Raw genomic sequence first — 26,586 nt, 5'->3', positions numbered from 1 at the left:
TGAGGTTTAGCTTCATTTATCTGAGGTTTAGCTACATCTATCTGAGATTTAGCTACATCTATCTGAGGTTTAGCTTCATCTATCTGAGATTTAGCTTCATCCATCTGAGGTTTATCTTTGTTTATCTGAGGTTTAGCTACATATATCTGAGGTTTAGCTTCATCTATCTGAGATTTAGCTTCATCTGTCTGAGATTTAGCTTCGTCTGTCTGAGATTTAGCTTCGTCTGTCTGAGATTTAGCTTCGTCTGTCTGAGATTTAGCTTCGTCTGTCTGAGTTTTAGCTTTGTCTATCTGAGGTTTAGCTTCATATATCTGAGCTTTAGCTTCATCTATCTGAGGTTTAGCTTCATTTATCTGAGGACTAGCTTCATCTGTCTGAGCCTTAGCTACACCTATCTGAGGTTTAGCTTCATTTATCTGAGGTTTAGCTTCATCTGTCTGAGCCTTAGCTACACCTATCTGAGATTTAGCTTCATATATCTGAGGTTTAGCTTCATTTATCTGAGGTTTAACTTCATCTGTCTGAGGTTTAGCTTCATCCATCCGAGGTTTAGCTTTGTATATATGAGGTTTAGCTTCATCTAGCTGAGGTTTAGCTTCATCCATCCGAGGTTCAGCTTTCTCTATCTGAGATTTTGTTTTGTCCATCCAAGGTTCAACTTTGTCTATCTGAGGTTTAGCTTCATCTAGCTGAAGTTTATCTTCATCCATCCGAGGTTCAGCTTTGTTTATCTGAGATTTAGCTTCGTCCATCTGAGGTTTAGCATCTCCTGTCCGAGGTTTAGCTTTGTTCAGCCAAGGTTCAGCCTCGTCAATCTGAGATTTAGCTTTTTTCATTGGAAATTTAGCTATCTCCATATGAGGTTTAGTATGTCCTGTCTGAGGTTTAGCTTCATCTATCTGAAGTTTAGCTTCATCTATCTGAGGTTCAGCTTCATCTATCTGAGGTTCAGCTTCATCTATCTGAGCTTTAGCTTGATCTATCTGAGATTTAGCTTCATATATCTGAGTTTTAGCTTCATATATCTGAGTTTTGGCTTCATCTATCTGACTTTTAGCTTCATCTATCTGAGGTTTAGCTTCATCTGTCTGAGCCTTAGCTACATCTATCTGAGCTTTAGCTTGATCTATCTGAGATTTAGCTTCATATATCTGAGATTTAGCTTCATCTATCTGAGATTTAGCTTCATCTATCTGAGTTTTAGCTTCATCTATCTGAGGTTTAACTTCATTTATCTGAGGTTTAGCTTTGTCTACCTGAGGTTTAGCGTCATCCATCTGAGGTTTAGCTTTATCCATCTGAGGTTTAGCTTTGTCTACCTGAGGTTTAGCGTCATCCATCTGAGGTTTAGCTTTATCCATCTGAGGTTTAGCTTTGTCTACCTGAGGTTTAGCGTCATCCATCTGAGGTTTAGCTTTATCCATCTGAGGTTTAGCTTTGTCTACCTGAGGTTTAGCGTCATCCATCTGAGGTTTAGCTTCCGCCATCTGAAGTTTAGTTTCTTCTATCTGAGGTTTAGCTTTGTTTATCTTAAGTTTAGCTTCATCTATCTGAGGTTTAGCTTCCGCCATTTGTGGTTTAGTTTCTTCTATCCGAGGTTTATTTTTTTCTCTCTGAGGTTTAGCTTCCTCTATCTGAGGTTTGGCCTTGTATATCTGAGGTTTAGCTACATCTATCTGAGGTTTAGCTTCCTCTATCTGAGGTTTAGCTTCCTCTATCTGAGGTTTAGCTTCCTCTATCTGAGGTTTAGCTTCTTCCATCTGAAGTTTAGCTTCCTCTATCTGAGGTTTAGCTTCTTCTATCTGAGGTTCAGCTTCCTCTATCTGAGGTTCAGCTTCTTCCTTCCATTGTTTAGCTCCTGCATTCCAAGAGTCAGCTTCAGCTATCTGAGTTTTAGCTTGGTCTGTCTGAGGTTTAGCCTCTTTCATCCGAGGCTTAGATATGTCTTTTACCAATTCAGATGGACTTTGGTGTCTTGCCTCCATCTGCTCATCATCTTTAGTCACTATTTGATGCATCATATGCATAGTCACGTCTTCATTCTCGGGTTCAGAAAAAAGTTCACACTTGTTAACAAACCATTTTTCTCTTTTTGAAACTGTTTGAATATTTTCATCAGATTCCTTTACTTTAACGTGCTTAGCATCTGAAAGCTGACTGATGACCAGATCTGTTTTACTGACTTCCCGAACCATCAAACCTCCTTCTGTTGCTTCAGTCTGCTTCTGATCAGGTTTAACATAGATGTCAGATTTTCCTCTGTTACTCTGAGAAGTTTTATGTTGTTTTTTAGTGTCAGATTCAGTGTCTTTTACTGTTTTTGCAGCAGGAAACCCTTTAGCTCCAGTGCCCAGTGTCTTTAAACCATCAGTAACAGATAGTTCGCTTGCTTCATGCACCTCTGTTGTTTCTTGGATGGTCCTTAAAACCTCATCTTCTGGCACAGATTCTTCATCTTTTTGGAAAACAAGAACTATCCTTTGTCTTTCCATGTTCTTCTCAGCACAGGATGTTGTTTCCTCATCCGTTGAAAGAGACGTGGCGGCTGCATAAGGTTGGAAAATGTAAGACGGTTCAAGAGAGAGCACCATGAGGCGGTGCCAAGAGATTAAGACGAAAGAACACACAGAACAAACCAGGTGTTAAACACAGAGATAAGAAGAAATAAGAGCATCAGGGAGGAAGTGCTGGTGTTGTACCTTTGTCTGGTCTCCTTCCTTCTGTTGCTGCTCGTGAATCAGCAGCACCAGATGTGGTGGGAATCTCTTCAGATTTGGCTTCAGTTTCTTAAAAGAATCAGGTTTTGTTCAGAGAAGTGATATTTCAGAGAGAAGAGGAAAAAAGACTGAACAACGAGAAAAAACAGCAAAATTATCTGAAGATGCAGTGAAATTCTGACCCCTGGTGGTCAGTCAGAGCATTACTGATGAAAGTGTTAAAGATGAAGATGACATTTATGTAAGATTTTCTCTTGGTACCTCTGGCAGCAGGTTGTGTGGACGTCTTCAGAGGAACTGAAGGTTTAGTCTGATCCGTCTGGACTCTCTCAGGAGGAGTTTTCTTGGATTTTCTGAGTTGAGCTTCAGGTTGATGTACAGCCTGCTGTGGCATGTCTTCCTGCTTCCTCTCCTCATTTGTTATCTGTCTCACCTTTTCAGACACTTTCTGCTTTTCTGCGCTAAATATCTCAATCTTTTCCTCTTGTTTTAGTTCAACTGCTTCGTCTTTCTTACGTGGACCTGTCTCAGCTTCCTCTGCTCCTCTGCTCTCGTCCTTCTGCATGATTATTTCTGTCATCTGAACATCTGGAACACCTGATGTTAAGGCTATTCCCTCCTCCTCCACCTTGTTGGGAGGTTTTCCTGCATCTGAGCTGCTGCCAGCTGTAGGTTTAGGTTTACTGGAGACAGACAAGATGTTTTCTGTCTGGGTTTTAAAGCTGCTCTTTTCTGACATGACTGATCTGCTGGATCTCTTCTCATCAGGTGTGTTCTGCTTCACGTCGCTCCTCTTTGCCTTTTTTACCAAACTGAAATCTTCTTTTGGGGATTCGCCCGTCTCGCTGTGGGGGGTTACGTCTTTCATCTGAACTCCACCTCTTTGCTCAGGCTCAGAAAGCCTTGCGGCTTCTTTTCAGAAGAACAAGAAGAAGAAGATGGCGTCATGAAGCGACGCAAGAGGTGAAAAACAGACAAACACGAGTGTTAGAAAGAGAACACATCTGACTTCCTGTCTTGGACAGATACCTTTTTGAGGAGGACAAACTTTTCTGTCCTCGTCTTTGGAACGAAGCGTCTCTATCTTCTCAGATTTGGGTTCTTTCAAAGATTTTATGTCTTTCCATCCAAAATGGGGCGCGAGATGAAGACCCAGACAGTTAGTAAACATACAAACAGGAGAAGAAGAAGTCAGACCTCAAAGAAGAAAAACCGTTTAAAGAGCAGCAACAGTCCAGTCACCATGGCAACAGCACAATGAAACGTCCTGCTCATCCTTCCGCCTGAATGTTCAGGAAAAACTTTCTGCTGCCTCGGTTTTTATCCCGGTAAGTTTTAAATCAAAAGTTTGCTTGTTTCAGCCACCAGAGGGTGCCGTGGTCACATGATGAGGCTGCAGATCGGGTCATCGCGTGGTCTACACGTGGTCTACAGGTGGTCATCACGTGGTCTACATGTGGTCATCACGTGGTCTACATGTGGTCTACAGGTGGTCATCACGTGGTCATCACGTGGTCTACATGTGGTCATCACGTGGTCTACATGTGGTCTACACGTTGTCATCACGTGGTCTACATGTGGTCTACACGTTGTCATCACGTGGTCTACACGTTGTCATCACGTGGTCTACAGGTGGTCATCACGTGGTCATCACGTGGTCTACATGTGGTCATCACGTGGTCTACATGTGGTCTACACGTGGTCATCACGTGGTCTACATGTGGTCATCACGTGGTCTACATGTGGTCTACATGTGGTCTACACGTGGTCATCACGTGGTCTACATGTGGTCATCACGTGGTCTACATGTGGTCTACACGTTGTCATCACGTGGTCTACATGTGGTCATCACGTGGTCTACATGTGGTCTACATGTGGTCTACACGTGGTCATCACGTGGTCTACATGTGGTCATCACGTGGTCTACATGTGGTCTACACGTTGTCATCACGTGGTCTACATGTGGTCATCACGTGGTCATCACGTGGTCTACAGGTGGTCATCACGTGGTCATCACGTGGTCTACATGTGGTCATCACGTGGTCTACATGTGGTCTACACGTGGTCTACATGTGGTCATCACGTGGTCTACATGTGGTCATCACGTGGTCTACATGTGGTCATCACGTGGTCTACATGTGGTCTACACGTTGTCATCACGTGGTCTACATGTGGTCATCACGTGGTCTACATGTGGTCTACATGTGGTCTACACGTGGTCATCACGTGGTCTACATGTGGTCATCACGTGGTCTACATGTGGTCTACACGTTGTCATCACGTGGTCTACATGTGGTCTACACGTTGTCATCACGTGGTCTACACGTTGTCATCACATGGTCTACAGGTGGTCATCACGTGGTCTACAGGTGGTCATCACGTGGTCTACACGTTGTCATCACGTGGTCATCACGTGGTCTACATGTGGTCTACACGTGGTCTACATGTGGTCATCACGTGGTCTACATGTGGTCATCACGTGGTCTACACGTGGTCATCACGTGGTCTACATGTGGTCTACACGTGGTCTACACGTGGTCTACATGTGGTCATCACGTGGTCATCACGTGGTCTACAGGTGGTCATCACGTGGTCTACATGTGGTCTACACGTGGTCTACATGTGGTCATCACGTGGTCTACATGTGGTCTACACGTGGTCTACATGTGGTCATCACGTGGTCTACATGTGGTCTACATGTGGTCTACACGTTGTCATCACGTGGTCATCACGTTGTCATCACGTGGTCATCACGTGGTCTACATGTGGTCATCACGTGGTCTACATGTGGTCATCACGTGGTCATCACGTGGTCTACACGTGGTCTACAGGTGGTCATCACGTGGTCTACATGTGGTCATCACGTGGTCTACATGTGGTCATCACATGTGGTCTACATGTGGTCTACATGTGGTCATCACGTGGTCTACAGGTGGTCATCACGTGGTCTACATGTGGTCTACACGTGGTCTACATGTGGTCTACATGTGGTCTACATGTGGTCTACACGTTGTCATCACGTGGTCATCACGTTGTCATCACGTGGTCATCACGTGGTCTACAGGTGGTCATCACGTGGTCATCACGTGGTCTACATGTGGTCATCACGTGGTCTACATGTGGTCATCACGTGGTCTACACGTGGTCTACAGGTGGTCATCACGTGGTCTACATGTGGTCTACATGTGGTCATCACGTGGTCATCACGTGGTCTACATGTGGTCATCACGTGGTCTACATGTGGTCATCACGTGGTCTACATGTGGTCTACAGGTGGTCATCACGTGGTCTACAGGTGGTCATCACGTGGTCTACATGTGGTCTACACGTGGTCTACACGTGGTCTACATGTGGTCATCACGTGGTCTACATGTGGTCTACATGTGGTCATCACGTGGTCTACAGGTGGTCATCACGTGGTCTACACGTGGTCTACACGTGGTCATCACGTGGTCTACATGTGGTCTACACGTGGTCTACATGTGGTCATCACGTGGTCTACATGTGGTCTACATGTGGTCATCACGTGGTCTACAGGTGGTCATCACGTGGTCTACACGTGGTCTACACGTCATCACGTTGTCATCACGTGGTCTACACGTGGTCTACAGGTGGTCATCACGTGGTCATCACGTGGTCTACATGTGGTCATCACGTGGTCTACAGGTGGTCATCACGTGGTCTACAGGTGGTCATCACGTGGTCTACATGTGGTCATCACGTGGTCTACATGTGGTCATCACGTGGTCATCACGTGGTCTACATGTGGTCATCACGTGGTCTACACGTGGTCTACACGTGGTCTACAGGTGGTCATCACGTGGTCTACACGTGGTCTACAGGTGGTCATCACGTGGTCTACATGTGGTCTACATGTGGTCATCACGTGGTCATCACGTGGTCTACATGTGGTCATCACATGTGGTCTACATGTGGTCTACATGTGGTCATCACGTGATCTACATGTGGTCTACAGGTGGTCATCACGTGGTCTACAGGTGGTCATCACGTGGTCTACATGTGGTCTACACGTGGTCTACACGTGGTCTACATGTGGTCATCACGTGGTCTACATGTGGTCTACATGTGGTCATCACGTGGTCTACATGTGGTCTACATGTGGTCATCACGTGGTCATCACGTGGTCTACAGGTGGTCATCACGTGGTCTACATGTGGTCTACACGTGGTCTACACGTGGTCATCACGTGGTCTACATGTGGTCTACACGTGGTCTACACGTCATCACGTTGTCATCACGTGGTCTACACGTGGTCTACAGGTGGTCATCACGTGGTCATCACGTGGTCTACATGTGGTCATCACGTGGTCTACATGTGGTCATCACGTGGTCTACACGTGGTCATCACGTGGTCTACACGTGGTCTACACGTGGTCTACAGGTGGTCATCACGTGGTCATCACGTGGTCTACACGTGGTCTACATGTGGTCATCACGTGGTCTACATGTGGTCATCACGTGGTCATCACGTGGTCTACACGTGGTCTACATGTGGTCATCACGTGGTCTACATGTGGTCATCACGTGGTCTACACGTGGTCTACACGTGGTCTACAGGTGGTCATCACGTGGTCATCACGTGGTCTACATGTGGTCATCACGTGGTCTACAGGTGGTCATCACGTGGTCTACATGTGGTCATCACGTGGTCATCACGTGGTCTACAGGTGGTCATCACGTGGTCTACACGTGGTCTACAGGTGGTCATCACGTGGTCATCACGTGGTCTACATGTGGTCATCACGTGGTCATCACGTGGTCTACAGGTGGTCATCACGTGGTCTACAGGTGGTCATCACGTGGTCTACATGTGGTCATCACGTGGTCATCACGTGGTCTACATGTGGTCATCACGTGGTCATCACGTGGTCTACATGTGGTCATCACGTGGTCTACAGGTGGTCATCACGTGGTCATCACGTGGTCTACATGTGGTCATCACGTGGTCTACATGTGGTCATCACGTGGTCTACACGTGGTCTACATGTGGTCTACACGTGTCCCGGTAAGAGGATTCCTTGAGGACGTTTCATTTTCTACTGCACCGATCCAGACCCAGTGCTGCTCAGGTCCAGACCCAGTGCTGCTCAGGTCCAGACCCAGTGCTGCTCAGGTCCAGACCCAGTGTCGCTCAGGTCCAGACCCAGTGTCGCTCAGGTCCAGACCCAGTGCTGCTCAGGTCCAGACCCAGTGCTGCTCAGGTCCAGACCCAGTGCTGCTCAGGTCCAGACCCAGTGTCGCTCAGGTCCAGACCCAGTGCTGCTCAGGTCCAGACCCAGTGCTGCTCAGGTCCAGACCCAGTGCTGCTCAGGTCCAGACCCAGTGTCGCTCAGGTCCAGACCCAGTGTCGCTCAGGTCCAGACCCAGTGCTGCTCAGGTCCAGACCCAGTGCTGCTCAGGTCCAGACCCAGTGTCGCTCAGGTCCAGACCCAGTGCTGCTCAGGTCCAGACCCAGTGCTGCTCAGGTCCAGACCCAGTGCTGCTCAGGTCCAGACCCAGTGTCGCTCAGGTCCAGACCCAGTGCTGCTCAGGTCCAGACCCAGTGTCGCTCAGGTCCAGACCCAGTGCTGCTCAGGTCCAGACCCAGTGTCGCTCAGGTCCAGACCCAGTGCTGCTCAGGTCCAGACCCAGTGTCGCTCAGGTCCAGACCCAGTGTCGCTCAGGTCCAGACCCAGTGCTGCTCAGGTCCAGACCCAGTGTCGCTCAGGTCCAGACCCAGTGCTGCTCAGGTCCAGACCCAGTGCTGCTCAGGTCCAGACCCAGTGTCGCTCAGGTCCAGACCCAGTGCTGCTCAGGTCCAGACCCAGTGCTGCTCAGGTCCAGACCCAGTGTCGCTCAGGTCCAGACCCAGTGCTGCTCAGGTCCAGACCCAGTGTCGCTCAGGTCCAGACCCAGTGCTGCTCAGGTCCAGACCCAGTGTCGCTCAGGTCCAGACCCAGTGCTGCTCAGGTCCAGACCCAGTGTCGCTCAGGTCCAGACCCAGTGTCGCTCAGGTCCAGACCCAGTGCTGCTCAGGTCCAGACCCCGTGCAGTGTGCGGGTCTCCTGGACTGTTGCTGATGGTTTATGAAGAAACAAAGGGGACACAAAGAGGTGAGGTCTGCCTCGGTTCTACCTTCAGCAAGAACTTGTTCGCCGGCAGAGATCCAATCCAGATCCAGTTTCTTCTCAGACTGGACTGAAACCTCCTCGGGTGGCTTCCTCTCTGGAGGAGCTTTCCCTGCCCGTTCCTCCAGAACTTTCACTGGAACTTTGTCGGGGATGTCTTTTGTCTCAGAGATCGTCTTGTCCACTTCGGGCCGCCGCTCAAGGACGGTTTCGGGTTTGGAGTCCAACTTGACCACCTTGTCACGCACCTGCTCAGGTGGTTTCTCAGGTTCTGGTTTGGGTTTCAGATCTTTAAGAGGGTTTGACAGACACATGCGGAGGACTATGAAGACCAGGAGAACATGAGGACACAACAAGCTGTAGTTTACGGAGATTCTCCATTTTCGACCAGATCTGACTGAAACCTGAAGGATCGGATGGATCTGGGTCGGTTCTGGAGAATCTGTATAAACAAACAGAACCTGAAAGAGACCAGGAAGATGGTGTTCTGGTACCTTTGTGTGCCGGTTCTTCTTTGGGAGGAACCACGATGGCTTTTGGAGGTTGGGAAACTTTAGGAGCATTAAGAATGAGAAGAAGTTAAATGTAGTTAGATACAGGAACTGTCGCACCACGGTGCAAAGCTGAAGATGGCTAAGTGGGCGGGGCTTCAGTTACCTTTACCTGGCCTCCTATAGGCCGGTTCTGGTTCCTTCAGAGCCGGTGCTTCTTGCACTTCAAAAGAACAAGATGAGTAATGTTAGAACAACACAGCAGGTTCTGTTCCTGCTATAGATGAGTCCGTAAGCCGAACGGCAGCAAAAAGAGCTCCGGTACCTTTCTTCTCAGGCTCCTTCAGAACCGCTGCTGGTTCTGCTCGGGTCTTGGGGGGTTCTGGTTTTGCAGCCGCAGGCTCTGATTCAGCTTTCTGGGCTGCATGTTCTGATTTTGGAGCTGCAGCTTCTGGTTTACAGACTTCTGGTTTTGGTTTTTCCGGTTCTGGCCTCGATTTGGGGGCTTCGGGCTTTGGTTTGACCTTCGCAGCCTCTTCAGGGACTTAAAGGGACATTTAGACTTTTTCAGAACCAACAGAAAGATCCGCCTCCGAGCTGGAAGCTGTTTCAGAACCAAAGAGAGAACACGGACACACAAACAGAACAAGAAGTACCTTTGGACGGCAGTGTGGGCGTCTTTACTGGCGCCGGCTCGGCTGCAGGTTCTGCTTTGGGAGCCGCTGCAGGTTTAGGCTTCGGTTCTGGTTCTGGCTTGGCTGCAGGCACGACTTTGGTCTCTGCTGGAACCTGAGGCTCATCTTAGTGCGACATAAACATGAACGTTAGCGGGAAGCTGCGAGGCTTCTGGAAGGAGCTGAAGACGTGATGAAGAGCTTGGAGACATGAAGCGGCCTGACGTAGAAAACCAACATTCCCAACGGGAACAAGCAGCTGCAGAGACCAGACCACACCACACACAGGAAAACTAACCTTTCTGTGGAAGTCCGGGCTTGGCGGCCGGCGTGGTGGCTGGCGTGGTCGCGGGCTTCTTCACCTCTTCTGCTGCTTTCACACAAACATCCAGACAGAAAAAGTCAGAGGGAAAAAGGCGAAGGAAGAGCGTGAGCCATGACTAAAGATGATGATACCTTTAGAAGCAGGAACAGAAGTTCCAGGAACCTTCTCCTCCACCGGCTTCCTGGACGCTGTGGTTAAAAGTTCAGGTGAGATTTTACAGGTGAAGCATGAAAGGAAGTGATGAAGACGAGACATGTGAGTGTGTTCGTACCTTCCTGTGATGAAGACTCTTTCATCGTCGGCTCCACCTCAAGCTTCTTCTCAGCTTCAGAAGTCAGAAACAAACCAAAGTCATCAACGTAAGAAGAGGCAGGAAGCAGAGGACGGAAAGGACCAGAGGCCAGTCCGTCCAATCAGAACAGACAGGAAGTTAAACAGATCAGGTTTACCTGTCAGTGGGAATTCCTCCCTCAGTTCCACTCTCCTACTCTCCATCTTCTCCTCAACGGCAACTCTGGTAGCTGGAGGGAAAAACCATCTTCATCATCATCATCATCGTTATCATCGTCATTATCATCATCGTCAACATCATCATCGTCAACATCATCATCGTCAACATCATCATTGTCGTTATCATTGTCATCGTTATATCAATGTAGGGGAGGGGCTTACGCCGCTTCCAGAGAGTTCTTCTGGACGGGGGAGGGGCTTACGCCATTTCCAGAGAGTTCTTCTGGACGGGGGAGGGGCTTACGCCGCTTCTAGAGAGTTCTTCTGGACGGGGGAGGGGCTTACGCCATTTCCGGAGAGTTCTTCTGGACGGGGGAGGGGCTTACGCCGCTTCTAGAGAGTTCTTCTGGACGGGGGAGGGGCTTACGCTGCTTCTAGAGAGTTCTTCTGGACGGGGGAGGGGTTTACGCCGCTTTTAGAACTGAACTTGGGGATCAGTGTCTTTCCCAAGAACACTTTGGTATGTAGTCAGGGGAAGCCTGGAATCGAATTCCATACTTTCCAGATGAAAGACGACGGCTTTTCCGCCTGAGCTACAGCTGCCTAGAACTGTTGAACTGTTGATATGTTGGTTTCAGGGGAGCAGACAGAAAACCAGTCTTACCTGATCAAACCAGTTTTCTGTAAAATACTTCCACACAACTTCCAAGAAGTTGTGTGGAAGTGAAGATCGGAAACATCCGACTTTCTCTGGAGAAATTGGGCGACCTGAGACTGTTATCTGACCAAGAGGTTAATAAAGTCATCACGCACACGCGTGGATACCTGTCATCATGGAAACCTGCTGCGTCACCGTCTCCTCCGTCCGACTCTCAACCTCCACTGAAGCTGAGACGTCAACAAGAAACAGGAGACAACAAAACAAATGTGAGACAAACAGTTCATTATCCGTTTCTATGGAAACCACCAGTGTTCACACACACACACACACAGACACACAGTGTGGACAACAAGGTGTTTCATCACATCTCAGAGCAGGATGAAGAAGATGAGGAAGATGAAGGAGCAGAACTGAGCTGGCTGAACACCAGCTCGGCTCTTTGATCAGTAATCAGATTACTGATTTAAAACGCTCCGACTTCCTGTCTTTCCCAGACCTGCTGGGATGGACTGAGGAAGATGAAGATCCCATACCTCTACGCTCCATCTCCTCTTCGTATTGATACGAATATTTGGCCGATTCTGAACAGGAGGTTTGGTGTTAAACAGATCAGGCGTGTTGTCATGGTAACAGAGTTAGTGTGACTTCAGGATCTGCTGTGATTAGTTCAGGTTCAGCACGATAATGTGTTTAAGTACCTGTCTGCGCAACCGTCTCCTCGTACTGAGAGAACTCTGCCGATTCGTTAAAAGAAAAAACACGTTAGAGGAGGTCAAGACTCGGTCTGAATCCTGCCGGAGGATCCGGTCTTACCTCCGATGGATAGAGATGACGGGACCTCCGGCTGCTGGACCGACGAGTCTGGGACATCTACAGAACATGAAGTCTAGTTCAAACCAAACTTTATTTATACTGCATCTCAGATAATGTGGGTCCATCCAGACTTTCTGAAATGGATTTTAAACCGAATAAAAGCTGCTGCTTTCAATATTTAATTTTTTTCTTTAATCTAAAAAACCAAATAATCCATCTTTTAATGACAAGTGTGTGAATCAGAACTTTTTTTCATTTAGTTTGTAGAGTAAATCTTGTTTTATATTCTTCTGCTGCTTCCTTCATTTCAACAATAATAAGATTAACTATTACAACAACAATGATAATAATAATAATAACTTAAACTTCATGACTTTTAGTCCAGAAACTCTGGAGGGACATCACCATGACAACCAAACATGGTGCCAGCTGCTACCGGACAGAAAATCTTGTTGTTGTCCACCTCCTTTTCATTTGAATCAAGTGTGTTGTAGCAGGGAAATACTAAATCCTGCTGGGCAGTAGCGCATGGGGACCGGAGTCGGGGACCCCTGGTCTCGACCATGATCAAGTAAAACAGTCGGTTGCCATAGCAACATCGCTAACAAAACAGCCTTGGTCGTTGTGCTTGGGGAAGAAACAATATGGATCTGAATCCTAACCACGTTGTGGTGTTTCCATCTGCAGGTGGAACCGGTCTGGAATCCAGTTACAGATAATAGGAACCGGTCCAAAATTTGGTTGCAGAATGGTCCGGAATCCAGTTGCAGATTTTGGGAACCAGTCTGAAATCCGGTTCCAGATAATGGGAACCTGTCCAAAATTCGGTTGCAGAATGGTCCGGAATCCGGTTGCAGATTTTGGGAACCGGTCTGGAATCTAGTTGCAGACATTAGGAACCGGTCTGGAATCCAGTTGCAGACCATGGTAACCGGACCGGAATCTGGTTGCAAACATCTGGAACTGGTCCGGAATCTGGTTGCAGACATCGGGAACCGGTCTGGAATCTGGTTGCAGGTAATGGGAACCTGTCCAAAATTCGATTGCAGAATGGTCCGGAATCCAGTTGCAGATTTTGGGAACCGGTCTGGAAATTAGTTGCAGACATTAGGAACCGGTCTGGAATCCGGTTGCACACAATGGTAACTTGTCCGGAATCTGGTTGCAAACATCTGGAACTGGTCCGGAATCCAGTTGCAGATAATGGGAACCAATCCAAAATTTGGTTGCAGAATGGTCCGGTATCTGGTTGCAGACATTGGGAACTGGTCTGGAATCTGGTTGCAGACATCGGGAACCGGTCTGGAATCCAGTTGCAGATTTTGGGAACCGTTCCTGAATCTGGTTGCAGACATTGGGAACTGGTCTGGAATCTGGTTGCAGACATCGGGAACCGGTCTGGAATCTAGTTGCAGACATCAGGAACTGGTCTGGAATCCAGTTGCAGATTTTTGAGAACCGGTCCTGAATCTGGTTGCAGACATTGGGAACTGGTCTGGAATCTGGTTGCAGACATCGGGAACAGGTCTGGAATCTAGTTGCAGACATCGGGAACCGGTCTGGAATCTGGTTGCAGACATCGGGAACAGGTCTGGAATCTAGTTGCAGACATCAGGAACCAGTCTGGAATCTAGTTGCAGACATCAGGAACCGGTCTGGAATCTAGTTGCAGACATCAGTAACCGGTCTGGAATCTAGTTGCAGACATCAGGAACTGGTCTGGAATCCAGTTGCAGACGTTAGGAACTAGTCCGGAATCTGGTTGCGAACTTCGGGAACCAGTCTGGAATCTGGTTGGAGACATCAGGAACCGGTATAGAATTCAGTTGCAGATAATGGGAACCTGTCCAAAATTCGGTTGCAGAATGGTCCGGAATCTGGTTGCAGATTTTGGGAACCGGTCAGGATACTGGTTGCGAACTTCGGGAACCAGTCTGGAATTTGGTTGCAGACATCGGGAACCGGTATAAAACCAGTTGCAGATAATGGGAACCTGTCCAAAATTTGGTTGCAGAATGGTCCGGAATCTGGTTGCAGATTTTGGGAACCAGTCCGGAATCACCCTATTGTGGTGGAGGGGTTTGTGTGTCCCAAAGATCCTAGCAGCTATGTTGTCTGGGGCTTTATGCCCCTGGTAGGGTCACCCATGGCAAACAGGTGTTTAGGGGAGGGACCAGACCAAGTATGGCTCACAAGACCCCTATGATGAACACAAACTCTGGCAGAAATGTTCCCTAGCCCGGACGCGGGTTACCGGGACCCCCCTCTGGAGCCAGGCCTGGAGGTGGGGTACGAGAGCGAGCGTCTGGTGGCCGGGCCTTTACCCATGGGGCCCGGTCGGGCTCAGCCCGAAAGGGTTACATGGGCCCCACCTCCCGTGGGCTCACCATCTGCGGGAGGAGCCGTAGGGGTCGGGTGCAATGTGAGCTGGGCGGCAGCAAGAGGCGGGGACCCTGGCGGTCCGATCCCCGGCTGCAGAAGCTGGCTCTAGGGACGTGGAACGTCACCTCTCTGGTGGGGAAGGAGCCTGAGCTTGTGCGCAAGGTTGAGCGGTTCCGACCAGATATAGTTGGACTCACTTCGACGCATGGCTTGGGCTCTGGAACCAGAACCCTCGAGAGGGGCTGGACCTTCTTCCACTCTGGAGTTGCTCATGGTGAGAGGCGTCGAGCAGGTGTGGGCATTCTCATCAGCCCCCAGCTTGGTGCCTGGATGTTGGGGTTTACCCCGGTTGATGAAAGGGTAGTTTCCCTCCGCCTCCGGGTGGGGGGACTGGTCCTGACTGTTGTCTTTACCGGACCCCCTTGTGCGAGCTGTCCGGTCCCTGTACGACAGGTGTCAGAACTTGGTCCGCATGGCCGGTAGTACGTCGGATTCAGAGTAGAGCCGCTGCTCCGCATCGAGAGGAACTAGTTGAGGTGGCTCGGGCATCTGGTCAGGATGCCTCCTGGACCTCCCTGGTGAGGTGTTCCAGGCACGTCCCTCTGGGAGGAGACCCCGGGGAAGACCCAGGACACGCTGGAGGGATTATATCTCTCGGCTGGCCTGGGAACGCCTCGGGATCCCCCCCGCAGAGTTGGCAACTGTGGCTGGGGAGAGGGAAGTCTGGGCTTCCCTGCTTAGGCTGCTGCAACCGCGACCCGACCCCGGATAAGCAGCAGAAGATGAAGAGGTCCGGAATCTGGTTGCGAACTTCGGGAACCAGTCTGGAATCTGGTTGCAGACATCGGGAACCGGTATAGAATCCAGTTGCAGATAATGGGAACCTGTCCAAAATTCGGTTGCAGAATGGTCCGGAATCTGGTTGCAGACATTGGGAACCGGTCCGGAATCTGGTTGCAGACATTGGGAACTGATCCGGAGTCTGGCTGCAGACATCGGGAACTGGTTGGAACACGTATAAATGAAAAGAAACTTAAACTATTTTCACATTTTTAAATAAAAAAGGTAAAAAAAAAACAAACCTATAACTATTTTGACTAAATACTAAAGGAAGTGGAAGACTTTCCACTGAAGCATCCTGGCACTGATAGAAACAACAAGTTGATCGGGCCTGATTGATGGAAATATTTCCAGGGTGATCGGAGCGGATGGACAGCATGAGAATTTTCCTGCTGTGGAACTCACCGAGCGGCACCATGGCGAGCTGGATCTCTGTGGAGAGAAGAAGGCGGACGGCGTTAGCTGCAGACGAGCTGAGCGCAGCAGACAAGATGTCACCCAACTGAAAACTGTACCTTTGCCAGACAAATAAAGCTCAGCTGTGCTCTTAGCCTCTCCTCTGGGCTCCAACCTCACAATGACTGAGTACACGCCTACGGGGATTAGTAATGGACACTCAGGTCACACAAACACTGGAAGGGAATCTGTCAGCGGCTCCGTGGCGCTCTACGAACCTTCGTCCTCGATGGTCACATTTCGGATGACCATGAAATGTCTTCGGCCCTCGCTTCTGAAGTAGTACTTAGGGCTCTCCTTCAGTTCCCAGGTGTCCTTGTACCAGGACACGACAGCGTTGTCGAAAGACACCTCGCACTCGAAGGTGGCGGACTGCAGCTCGTTGACTTGGACGTTGTGGATGCGTTTGGTGAAATGAATTTGCTCAGCTAGAAAATACAGACGGGACGTGTCACAGCAGCAATGCCCACCGGCATTAACGTAGCCTACAAGCTGAGGATGTAAGATGAAGATGAGGACACCTGGCTAGACATGAGTCGCAGGCTGAGGATGACGAAGATCAGGGTTTGAGTTGATGGAAAAAGACAAACTGATGGATGGATGGATGTGTTTGTGTAAGATAAAGAAGAAGATGAAGATGAATCCAAGAGGAGGAAAGCGTGTAAGAGGACACCATGAGTCCGAAGAGGTTAGTAGGTGAACTGGATCTGAAAGGTTCCCAGTACAAACCTTCCACCCAGAGGTCTGCAGAGGACTCCAGGTGCTGGTATCTGCAGGTGTATCTGCCCTTGTCTTCCGACCGCAGGTCTCGGATCAGGAGCTTCTGGACCTTGTGTTTGACCTGGGACGAGTACCTGTCCTTCATCTCTAACTGCTGGTTGTTTCTAAACCACTGAGCCTGGACATTGGGGACGGACAACTGACAAGACAGACAGCAGGACTGGCCTTGCTTACCCGACGTGTCCTGCAGGTGCTTCTCCACCTCCACTTCTGAAACAGACAGGAAACCAGTTCAGGACAAGTCTAACCTGGAGGTGTACAGCCTGCAGCAGGAGGGGTGTCCAACATACGGCCTAGGGACTGAAAGGGCCCAACAGAGGGTCCAATATGGCCCGCAGCAGGAATTTAATAATTAAATATTGGAATAAAAGTATTTGCAGTTTCACTGGTGGTCAGGATTACGACGCATGTATGAACAAGTACTGCCAGTTCTGTTTTACTGGTCCTGTTCAGCCAGACACCAGACTGGACCCTGAGTCACGATGACTTGGACACCCCAGTGTTGTGTTGTCATACTGACCCGTGACGGTGAGCTTGGCGCTGGAGATGTGCGGCCCACACACCACCCGGTAGTTTCCCTGGTCGGACAGCTGACACCTCTTGATTCGCAGCAGATGGCGGTTGCCGCTGATGCTGATGTCGTACTTGTCTCCGCTGTCCAGCTTCAGCGTGCCTTTGTACCAGGACAGCGCGATCTCTGGATAGTTGATCTTGATGTCGCACTCGAACTGTGCCTCCTCGCTGGTGAAGACAGACTGGTTGGAGATGTCCTTCAGGACGGTGACGGGCTGCAGAGTGACATGAGAATAAACCCTCTGATGTAGAAGAACCAGACCAGAACCGGCAGGTTAGTTTACTGGACCCGACTCATGACACGATGGACAGAAGTTCATGATAGAAACAGAAGCAGGATGAGCGGATTATTTATGAGCAGCTGGAATAGTTGCGTTTCAGTGCTTTGGCGTCAACATGCAGAGGAACACCTGGAGGTTTGTAAGGTAAGGTGTTTTATCTGAGAGAAGGAGGGTTTCAGTCGTCTCCAGGTTTTCTTATCGCGTGTTGACAGACTGGAAAACTTAAAGGTTCCCTCGTAATTTCGTTATGGGAACAGAAACTGGACTGATGTGGATCACATGATGGATTTATTCAAACTGGATTTTAACTGAACTGTAAAAGCGACTTCAGATTATTGCTGTGTAAATAAAGCTGAATAGGACGACGTTGCACACAGACATGCGGTCCTACAGAACCTTCATCAGGTCTGGTTCTGAATGGGTTCTGGTTGCTATCTGGTCTGAAGGTGTCCTCACCTCTGTCCTCTCCATCCTCTTCTGCAGGTCGGCTACCAGTCGGGCCAAGTCCTCGTCAGACTCTCTGTCTCCACGTTCCACTTCCTGTAAGAACAACAGCGTTTACTCAACACGCTGGACATCAAGAACCAGACCAATGGGATCGAACCACCGAGTCTCACCAGTCTTCCAATTTCTTCTGCTCGTTCCTTCTTGAGCTGCTCGATGGCCTGCAGCAGGCCTCGGTAGTCTGTGATGCCGTACAGACGGGCATACTTCTCGTACTCTTTGGGGTCCACGTTTCTAAGCAACTCAACTATGTCGATGTCCTTCTCCTCCTGCGGACTCTTCTGCTTCGATGGCGTCCTGAGAAGAAGACAAAGAATGGTGTGGCGTGGTGTAAAACGGCTTGGTGTAAAACGGCTTGGTGTAAAACGGCGTGGTGTAAAACGGTGTGGTGTAAAACAGCGTGATGTGGTGTAAAACGGTGTGGTGTAAAACGGCGTGGTGTAAAGCGGCGTGGTGTAAAGCGGCGTGGTGTAAAGCGGCGTGGTGTAAAGCGGCGTGGTGTAAAACGGCGTGGTGTAAAACGGCGTGGCGTGGTGTAAAACGGCGTGGCGTGGTGTAAAACGGCGTCATGTGGTGTAAAACGGCGTGGCGTAGTGTAAAGAGGCATGGTGTAAAGCGGCGTGGTGTAAAGCGGCGTGGTGTAAAGCGGCGTGGTGTAAAGCGGCGTGGCGTAAAATAGCGTGGTATAAAACGGCGTGGTGTAAAACGGTGTGGTGTAAAATGGTGTGGTGTAAAATGGCGTGGTGTAAAACGGTGTGGTGTAAAACGGTATGGTGTAAAACGGTGTGGTGTAAAGCGGCGTGGTGTAAAGCGGCGTGGTGTAAAGCGGCGTGGTGTAAAGCGGCGTGGTGTAAAGCGGCGTGGTGTAAAGCGGCGTGGTGTAAAGCGGCGTGGTGTAAAGCGGCGTGGTGTAAAGCGGCGTGGTGTAAAATGGCGTGGCGTAAAATAGCGTGGTATAAAACGGCGTGGTGTAAAACGGTGTGGTGTAAAATGGTGTGGTGTAAAATGGCGTGGTGTAAAACGGTGTGGTGTAAAACGGTATGGTGTAAAACGGCGTGGTGTGAAATGGTGTGGTGTAAAACGGTGTGGTGTAAAACGGTATGGTGTGAAACGGTGTGGTGTAAAACGGCGTGGTGTGAAATGGTGTGGTGTAAAACGGTATGGTGTAAAACGGCGTGGCGTGGTGTAAAATGGCGTGATGTAAAATGGCGTGATGTAAAATGGTGTGGTGTAAAACGGCGTGGTGTAAAACGGTATGGTGTAAAACGGTGTGGCGTGGTGTAAAACGGCGTGGCGTGGTGTAAAACGGCGTGGCGTGGTGTAAAACGGCGTGATGTGGTGTAAAACAGCGTGATGTGGTGTAAAACGGTGTGGTGTAAAACGGTATGGTGTAAAACGGCGTGGCGTGGTGTAAAACGGCGTGATGTGGTGTAAAACAGCGTGATGTGGTGTAAAACGGTGTGGTGTAAAACGGCGTGGCGTGGTGTAAAACGGCGTGGCGTGGTGTAAAACGGCGTGATGTGGTGTAAAACAGCGTGATGTGGTGTAAAACGGTGTGGTGTAAAACGGCGTGGTGTAAAACGGCGTGGTGTAAAACGGCGTGGCGTGGTGTAAAACGGTGTGGCGTGGTGTAAAACGGCGTGGCGTGGTGTAAAACGGCGTCATGTGGTGTAAAACGGCGTGGCGTAGTGTAAAGCGGCGTGGTGTAAAGCGGCGTGGTGTAAAATGGCGTGGCGTAAAATAGCGTGGCGTAAAACGGTGTGGTGTAAAACGGCGTGGCGTAAAACGGTGTGGTGTAAAACGGCGTGGCGTGGTGTAAAACGGCGTGATGTGGTGTAAAACGGCGTGGTGTAAAATGGTGTGGTGTAAAACGGCGTGGCGTGGTGTAAAACGGCGTGATGTGGTGTAAAACGGCGTGGTGTAAAATGGTGTGGTGTAAAACGGTTTGGCGTGGTGTAAAACGGCGTGGTGTAAAATGGTGTGGTGTAAAACGGTGTGGCGTGGTGTAAAACGGGGTGGCGTGGTGTAAAACGGCGTGGCGTGGTGTAAAACGGCGTGACGGGGTGTAAAACGGCGTGATTTGGTGTAAAACAGCGTGATGTGGTGTAAAACGGCGGGATGTAAAATGGTGTGGTGTAAAACGGCGTGATTTGGTGTAAAACGGTGTGGCGTGGTGTAAAATGGTGTGGTGTAAAATGGTGTGGTGTAAAGCGGCGTGGTGTAAAGCGGCGTGGTGTAAAGCGGCGTGGTGTAAAATGGCGTGGCGTAAAATAGCGTGGTGAAAAACGGTGTGGTGTAAAACGGCGTGGTGTAAAACGGCGTGGTGTACAACGGCGTGGTGTAAAACGGTGTGGTGTAAAACGCTATGGTGTAAAACGGTATGGTGTAAAACGGCGTGGTGTGAAATGGTGTGGTGTAAAACGGCGTGGTGTAAAATGGTGTGGTGTAAAACGGTATGGTGTAAAACGGTATGGTGTAAAACGGCGTGGCGTGGTGTAAAACGGCGTGATGTAAAATGGTGTGGTGTAAAACGGCGTGGTGTAAAACGGCATGGTGTAAAACGGTATGGTGTAAAACGGTATGGTGTAAAACCGCGTGGCGTGGTGTAAAACGGCGTGATGTAAAATGGTGTGGTGTAAAACGGTATGGTGTAAAACGGCGTGGTGTAAAATGGTGTGGTGTAAAACGGTATGGTGTAAAACGGTGTGGTGTAAAATGGTGTGATGTAAAACGGCGTGGTGTAAAACGGCGTGGTGTAAAACGGTATGGTGTAAAACGGTATGGTGTAAAACGGCGTGGTGTAAAATGGTGTGGTGTAAAACGGTATGGTGTAAAACGGTATGGTGTAAAACGGCGTGGCGTGGTGTAAAACGGCGTGATGTGGTGTAAAACGGCGTGGCGTAGTGTAAAACGGTATGGTGTAAAACGGTGTGGCGTGGTGTAAAACGGCGTGGTGTAAAATGGTGTGGTGTAAAACGGTGTGGCGTGGTGTAAAACGGCGTGGCGTGGTGTAAAACGGCGTGGTGTAAAGCGGCGTGGTGTAAAGCGGCGTGGTGTAAAACGGCGTGGTGTAAAACGGCGTGGCGTGGTGTAAAACGGCGTGGCGTGGTGTAAAACGGCGTCATGTGGTGTAAAACGGCGTGGCGTGGTGTAAAGAGGCATGGTGTAAAGCGGCGTGGTGTAAAGCGGCGTGGTGTAAAGCGGCGTGGTGTAAAGCGGCGTGGTGTAAAGCGGCGTGGTGTAAAGCGGCGTGGTGTAAAATGGCGTGGCGTAAAATAGCGTGGTATAAAACGGCGTGGTGTAAAACGGTGTGGTGTAAAATGGTGTGGTGTAAAATGGCGTGGTGTAAAACGGTGTGGTGTGAAACGGTATGGTGTAAAACGGCGTGGTGTGAAATGGTGTGGTGTAAAACGGTGTGGTGTAAAACGGTATGGTGTGAAACGGTGTGGTGTAAAACGGCGTGGTGTGAAATGGTGTGGTGTAAAACGGTATGGTGTAAAACGGCGTGGCGTGGTGTAAAATGGCGTGATGTAAAATGGCGTGATGTAAAATGGTGTGGTGTAAAACGGCGTGGTGTAAAACGGTATGGTGTAAAACGGTGTGGCGTGGTGTAAAACGGCGTGGCGTGGTGTAAAACGGCGTGGCGTGGTGTAAAACGGCGTGGCGTGGTGTAAAACGGCGTGATGTGGTGTAAAACAGCGTGATGTGGTGTAAAACAGCGTGATGTGGTGTAAAACGGTGTGGTGTAAAACGGTGTGGTGTAAAACGGCGTGGCGTGGTGTAAAACGGCGTGGCGTGGTGTAAAACGGCGTGATGTGGTGTAAAACAGCGTGATGTGGTGTAAAACGGTGTGGTGTAAAACGGCGTGGTGTAAAACGGCGTGGTGTAAAACGGCGTGGCGTGGTGTAAAACGGTGTGGCGTGGTGTAAAACGGCGTGGCGTGGTGTAAAACGGCGTCATGTGGTGTAAAACGGCGTGGCGTAGTGTAAAGCGGCGTGGTGTAAAGCGGCGTGGTGTAAAGCGGCGTGGTGTAAAATGGCGTGGCGTAAAATAGCGTGGCGTAAAACGGTGTGGTGTAAAACGGCGTGGCGTAAAACGGTGTGGTGTAAAACGGCGTGGCGTGGTGTAAAACGGCGTGATGTGGTGTAAAACGGCGTGGTGTAAAATGGTGTGGTGTAAAACGGCGTGGCGTGGTGTAAAACGGCGTGATGTGGTGTAAAACGGCGTGGTGTAAAATGGTGTGGTGTAAAACGGTTTGGCGTGGTGTAAAACGGCGTGGTGTAAAATGGTGTGGTGTAAAACGGTGTGGCGTGGTGTAAAACGGGGTGGCGTGGTGTAAAACGGCGTGGCGTGGTGTAAAACGGCGTGGCGTGGTGTAAAACGGCGTGACGGGGTGTAAAACGGCGTGATTTGGTGTAAAACAGCGTGATGTGGTGTAAAACGGCGGGATGTAAAATGGTGTGGTGTAAAACGGCGTGATTTGGTGTAAAACGGTGTGGCGTGGTGTAAAATGGTGTGGTGTAAAATGGTGTGGTGTAAAGCGGCGTGGTGTAAAGCGGCGTGGTGTAAAGCGGCGTGGTGTAAAGCGGCGTGGTGTAAAGCGGCGTGGTGTAAAATGGCGTGGCGTAAAATAGCGTGGTGTAAAACGGTGTGGTGTAAAACGGCGTGGTGTACAACGGCGTGGTGTAAAACGGTGTGGTGTAAAACGGTATGGTGTAAAACGGTATGGTGTAAAGCGGCGTGGTGTGAAATGGTGTGGTGTAAAACGGCATGGTGTAAAACGGTATGGTGTAAAACGGTATGGTGTAAAACGGTATGGTGTAAAACGGTATGGTGTAAAACGGCGTGGCGTGGTGTAAAACGGCGTGATGTAAAATGGTGTGGTGTAAAACGGCGTGGTGTAAAACGGCGTGGTGTAAAACGGCGTGGTGTAAAACGGCGTGGTGTAAAACGGTATGGTGTAAAACGGTATGGTGTAAAACGGCGTGGTGTAAAATGGTGTGGTGTAAAACGGTATGGTGTAAAACGGTATGGTGTAAAACGGCGTGGTGTAAAACGGTATGGTGTAAAACGGTATGGTGTAAAACGGTATGGTGTAAAACGGTATGGTGTAAAACGGTATGGTGTAAAACGGTATGGTGTAAAACGGCGTGGTGTAAAATGGTGTGGTGTAAAACGGTATGGTGTAAAACGGCGTGGTGTAAAATGGTGTGGTGTAAAACGGTATGGTGTAAAACGGTATGGTGTAAAACGGCGTGGCGTGGTGTAAAACGGCGTGATGTGGTGTAAAACGGCGTGGCGTAGTGTAAAACGGTATGGTGTAAAACGGTGTGGCGTGGTGTAAAACGGCGTGGTGTAAAATGGTGTGGTGTAAAACGGTGTGGCGTGGTGTAAAACGGCGTGGCGTGGTGTAAAACGGCGTGGTGTAAAGCGGCGTGGTGTAAAGCGGCGTGGTGTAAAACGGCGTGGTGTAAAACGGCGTGGCGTGGTGTAAAACGGCGTGGCGTGGTGTAAAACGGCGTCATGTGGTGTAAAACGGCGTGGCGTGGTGTAAAGAGGCATGGTGTAAAGCGGCGTGGTGTAAAGCGGCGTGGTGTAAAGCGGCGTGGTGTAAAGCGGCGTGGTGTAAAGCGGCGTGGTGTAAAGCGGCGTGGTGTAAAATGGCGTGGCGTAAAATAGCGTGGTATAAAACGGCGTGGTGTAAAACGGTGTGGTGTAAAATGGTGTGGTGTAAAATGGCGTGGTGTAAAACGGTGTGGTGTAAAACGGTATGGTGTAAAACGGCGTGGTGTGAAATGGTGTGGTGTAAAACGGTGTGGTGTAAAACGGTATGGTGTGAAACGGTGTGGTGTAAAACGGCGTGGTGTGAAATGGTGTGGTGTAAAACGGTATGGTGTAAAACGGCGTGGCGTGGTGTAAAATGGCGTGATGTAAAATGGCGTGATGTAAAATGGTGTGGTGTAAAACGGCGTGGTGTAAAACGGTATGGTGTAAAACGGTGTGGCGTGGTGTAAAACGGCGTGGCGTGGTGTAAAACGGCGTGGCGTGGTGTAAAACGGCGTGGCGTGGTGTAAAACGGCGTGATGTGGTGTAAAACAGCGTGATGTGGTGTAAAACAGCGTGATGTGGTGTAAAACGGTGTGGTGTAAAACGGTATGGTGTAAAACGGCGTGCCGTGGTGTAAAACGGTGCGGCGTGGTGTAAAACGGCGTGGCGTGGTGTAAAACGGCGTGATGTGGTGTAAAACAGCGTGATGTGGTGTAAAACGGTGTGGTGTAAAACGGTGTGGTGTAAAACGGCGTGGCGTGGTGTAAAACGGCGTGGCGTGGTGTAAAACGGCGTGATGTGGTGTAAAACAGCGTGATGTGGTGTAAAACGGTGTGGTGTAAAACGGCGTGGTGTAAAACGGCGTGGTGTAAAACGGCGTGGCGTGGTGTAAAACGGTGTGGCGTGGTGTAAAACGGCGTGGCGTGGTGTAAAACGGCGTCATGTGGTGTAAAACGGCGTGGCGTAGTGTAAAGCGGCGTGGTGTAAAGCGGCGTGGTGTAAAGCGGCGTGGTGTAAAATGGCGTGGCGTAAAATAGCGTGGCGTAAAACGGTGTGGTGTAAAACGGCGTGGCGTAAAACGGTGTGGTGTAAAACGGCGTGGCGTGGTGTAAAACGGCGTGATGTGGTGTAAAACGGCGTGGTGTAAAATGGTGTGGTGTAAAACGGCGTGGCGTGGTGTAAAACGGCGTGATGTGGTGTAAAACGGCGTGGTGTAAAATGGTGTGGTGTAAAACGGTTTGGCGTGGTGTAAAACGGCGTGGTGTAAAATGGTGTGGTGTAAAACGGTGTGGCGTGGTGTAAAACGGGGTGGCGTGGTGTAAAACGGCGTGGCGTGGTGTAAAACGGCGTGGCGTGGTGTAAAACGGCGTGACGGGGTGTAAAACGGCGTGATTTGGTGTAAAACAGCGTGATGTGGTGTAAAACGGCGGGATGTAAAATGGTGTGGTGTAAAACGGCGTGATTTGGTGTAAAACGGTGTGGCGTGGTGTAAAATGGTGTGGTGTAAAATGGTGTGGTGTAAAGCGGCGTGGTGTAAAGCGGCGTGGTGTAAAGCGGCGTGGTGTAAAGCGGCGTGGTGTAAAGCGGCGTGGTGTAAAATGGCGTGGCGTAAAATAGCGTGGTGTAAAACGGTGTGGTGTAAAACGGCGTGGTGTACAACGGCGTGGTGTAAAACGGTGTGGTGTAAAACGGTATGGTGTAAAACGGTATGGTGTAAAACGGCGTGGTGTGAAATGGTGTGGTGTAAAACGGCATGGTGTAAAACGGTATGGTGTAAAACGGTATGGTGTAAAACGGTATGGTGTAAAACGGTATGGTGTAAAACGGCGTGGCGTGGTGTAAAACGGCGTGATGTAAAATGGTGTGGTGTAAAACGGCGTGGTGTAAAACGGCGTGGTGTAAAACGGCGTGGTGTAAAACGGCGTGGTGTAAAACGGCGTGGTGTAAAACGGCGTGGTGTAAAACGGTATGGTGTAAAACGGCGTGGTGTAAAATGGTGTGGTGTAAAACGGTATGGTGTAAAACGGCGTGGTGTAAAATGGTGTGGTGTAAAACGGTATGGTGTAAAACGGTATGGTGTAAAACGGCGTGGCGTGGTGTAAAACGGCGTGATGTGGTGTAAAACGGCGTGGCGTAGTGTAAAACGGTATGGTGTAAAACGGTGTGGCGTGGTGTAAAACGGCGTGGTGTAAAACGGCGTGGCGTGGTGTAAAACGGTGTGGCGTGGTGTAAAACGGCGTGGCGTGGTGTAAAACGGCGTCATGTGGTGTAAAACGGCGTGGCGTAGTGTAAAGCGGCGTGGTGTAAAGCGGCGTGGTGTAAAGCGGCGTGGTGTAAAATGGCGTGGCGTAAAACGGCGTGGCGTGGTGTAAAACGGCGTGATGTGGTGTAAAACGGCGTGATGTAAAATGGCGTGGTGTAAAACGGCGTGGTGTAAAACGGCGTGGTGTAAAACGGCGTGGTGTAAAACGGCGTGGTGTAAAACGGTATGGTGTAAAACGGTATGGTGTAAAACGGCGTGGTGTACAACGGCGTGGTGTAAAACGGTGTGGTGTAAAACGGCGTGGTGTACAACGGCGTGGTGTAAAACGGTGTGGTGTAAAACGGTATGGTGTAAAACGGTATGGTGTAAAACGGCGTGGTGTGAAATGGTGTGGTGTAAAACGGCATGGTGTAAAACGGTATGGTGTAAAACGGTATGGTGTAAAACGGTATGGTGTAAAACGGCGTGGCGTGGTGTAAAACGGCGTGATGTAAAATGGCGTGGTGTAAAACGGCGTGGTGTAAAACGGCGTGGTGTAAAACGGCGTGGTGTAAAACGGCGTGGTGTAAAACGGTATGGTGTAAAACGGTATGGTGTAAAACGGCGTGGTGTAAAATGGTGTGGTGTAAAACGGTATGGTGTAAAACGGCGTGGTGTAAAATGGTGTGGTGTAAAACGGTATGGTGTAAAACGGTATG

General features: G+C 49.7%; 1 protein-coding gene across 1 annotated transcript in view; it reads right to left on the bottom strand.

Moving 5' to 3' along the window:
* Positions 1 to 26,586, bottom strand: part of LOC306766733 (titin-like) — a 377,999-nt gene that overhangs the window by 143,523 nt on the left and 207,890 nt on the right. The window contains 17 exon segments of the mRNA XM_079254554.1: positions 9,343 to 9,399; positions 9,506 to 9,562; positions 9,665 to 9,883; positions 9,996 to 10,139; positions 10,312 to 10,386; positions 10,470 to 10,526; positions 10,610 to 10,663; positions 10,788 to 10,859; positions 11,614 to 11,676; positions 11,983 to 12,030; positions 12,148 to 12,183; positions 12,263 to 12,319; positions 15,890 to 15,916; positions 16,895 to 16,930; positions 17,241 to 17,508; positions 18,031 to 18,114; positions 18,192 to 18,375. Coding sequence (XP_079110680.1) covers positions 9,343 to 9,399; positions 9,506 to 9,562; positions 9,665 to 9,883; positions 9,996 to 10,139; positions 10,312 to 10,386; positions 10,470 to 10,526; positions 10,610 to 10,663; positions 10,788 to 10,859; positions 11,614 to 11,676; positions 11,983 to 12,030; positions 12,148 to 12,183; positions 12,263 to 12,319; positions 15,890 to 15,916; positions 16,895 to 16,930; positions 17,241 to 17,508; positions 18,031 to 18,114; positions 18,192 to 18,375 — 1,538 coding nt within the window.

The sequence above is a fragment of the Telmatherina bonti genome (assembly GCF_933228915.1).
Source record: "Telmatherina bonti genome assembly, chromosome: 15".
NCBI lineage: Eukaryota > Metazoa > Chordata > Actinopteri > Atheriniformes > Telmatherinidae > Telmatherina > Telmatherina bonti.
This window is presented reverse-complemented; position numbering and strand designations above follow the sequence as displayed.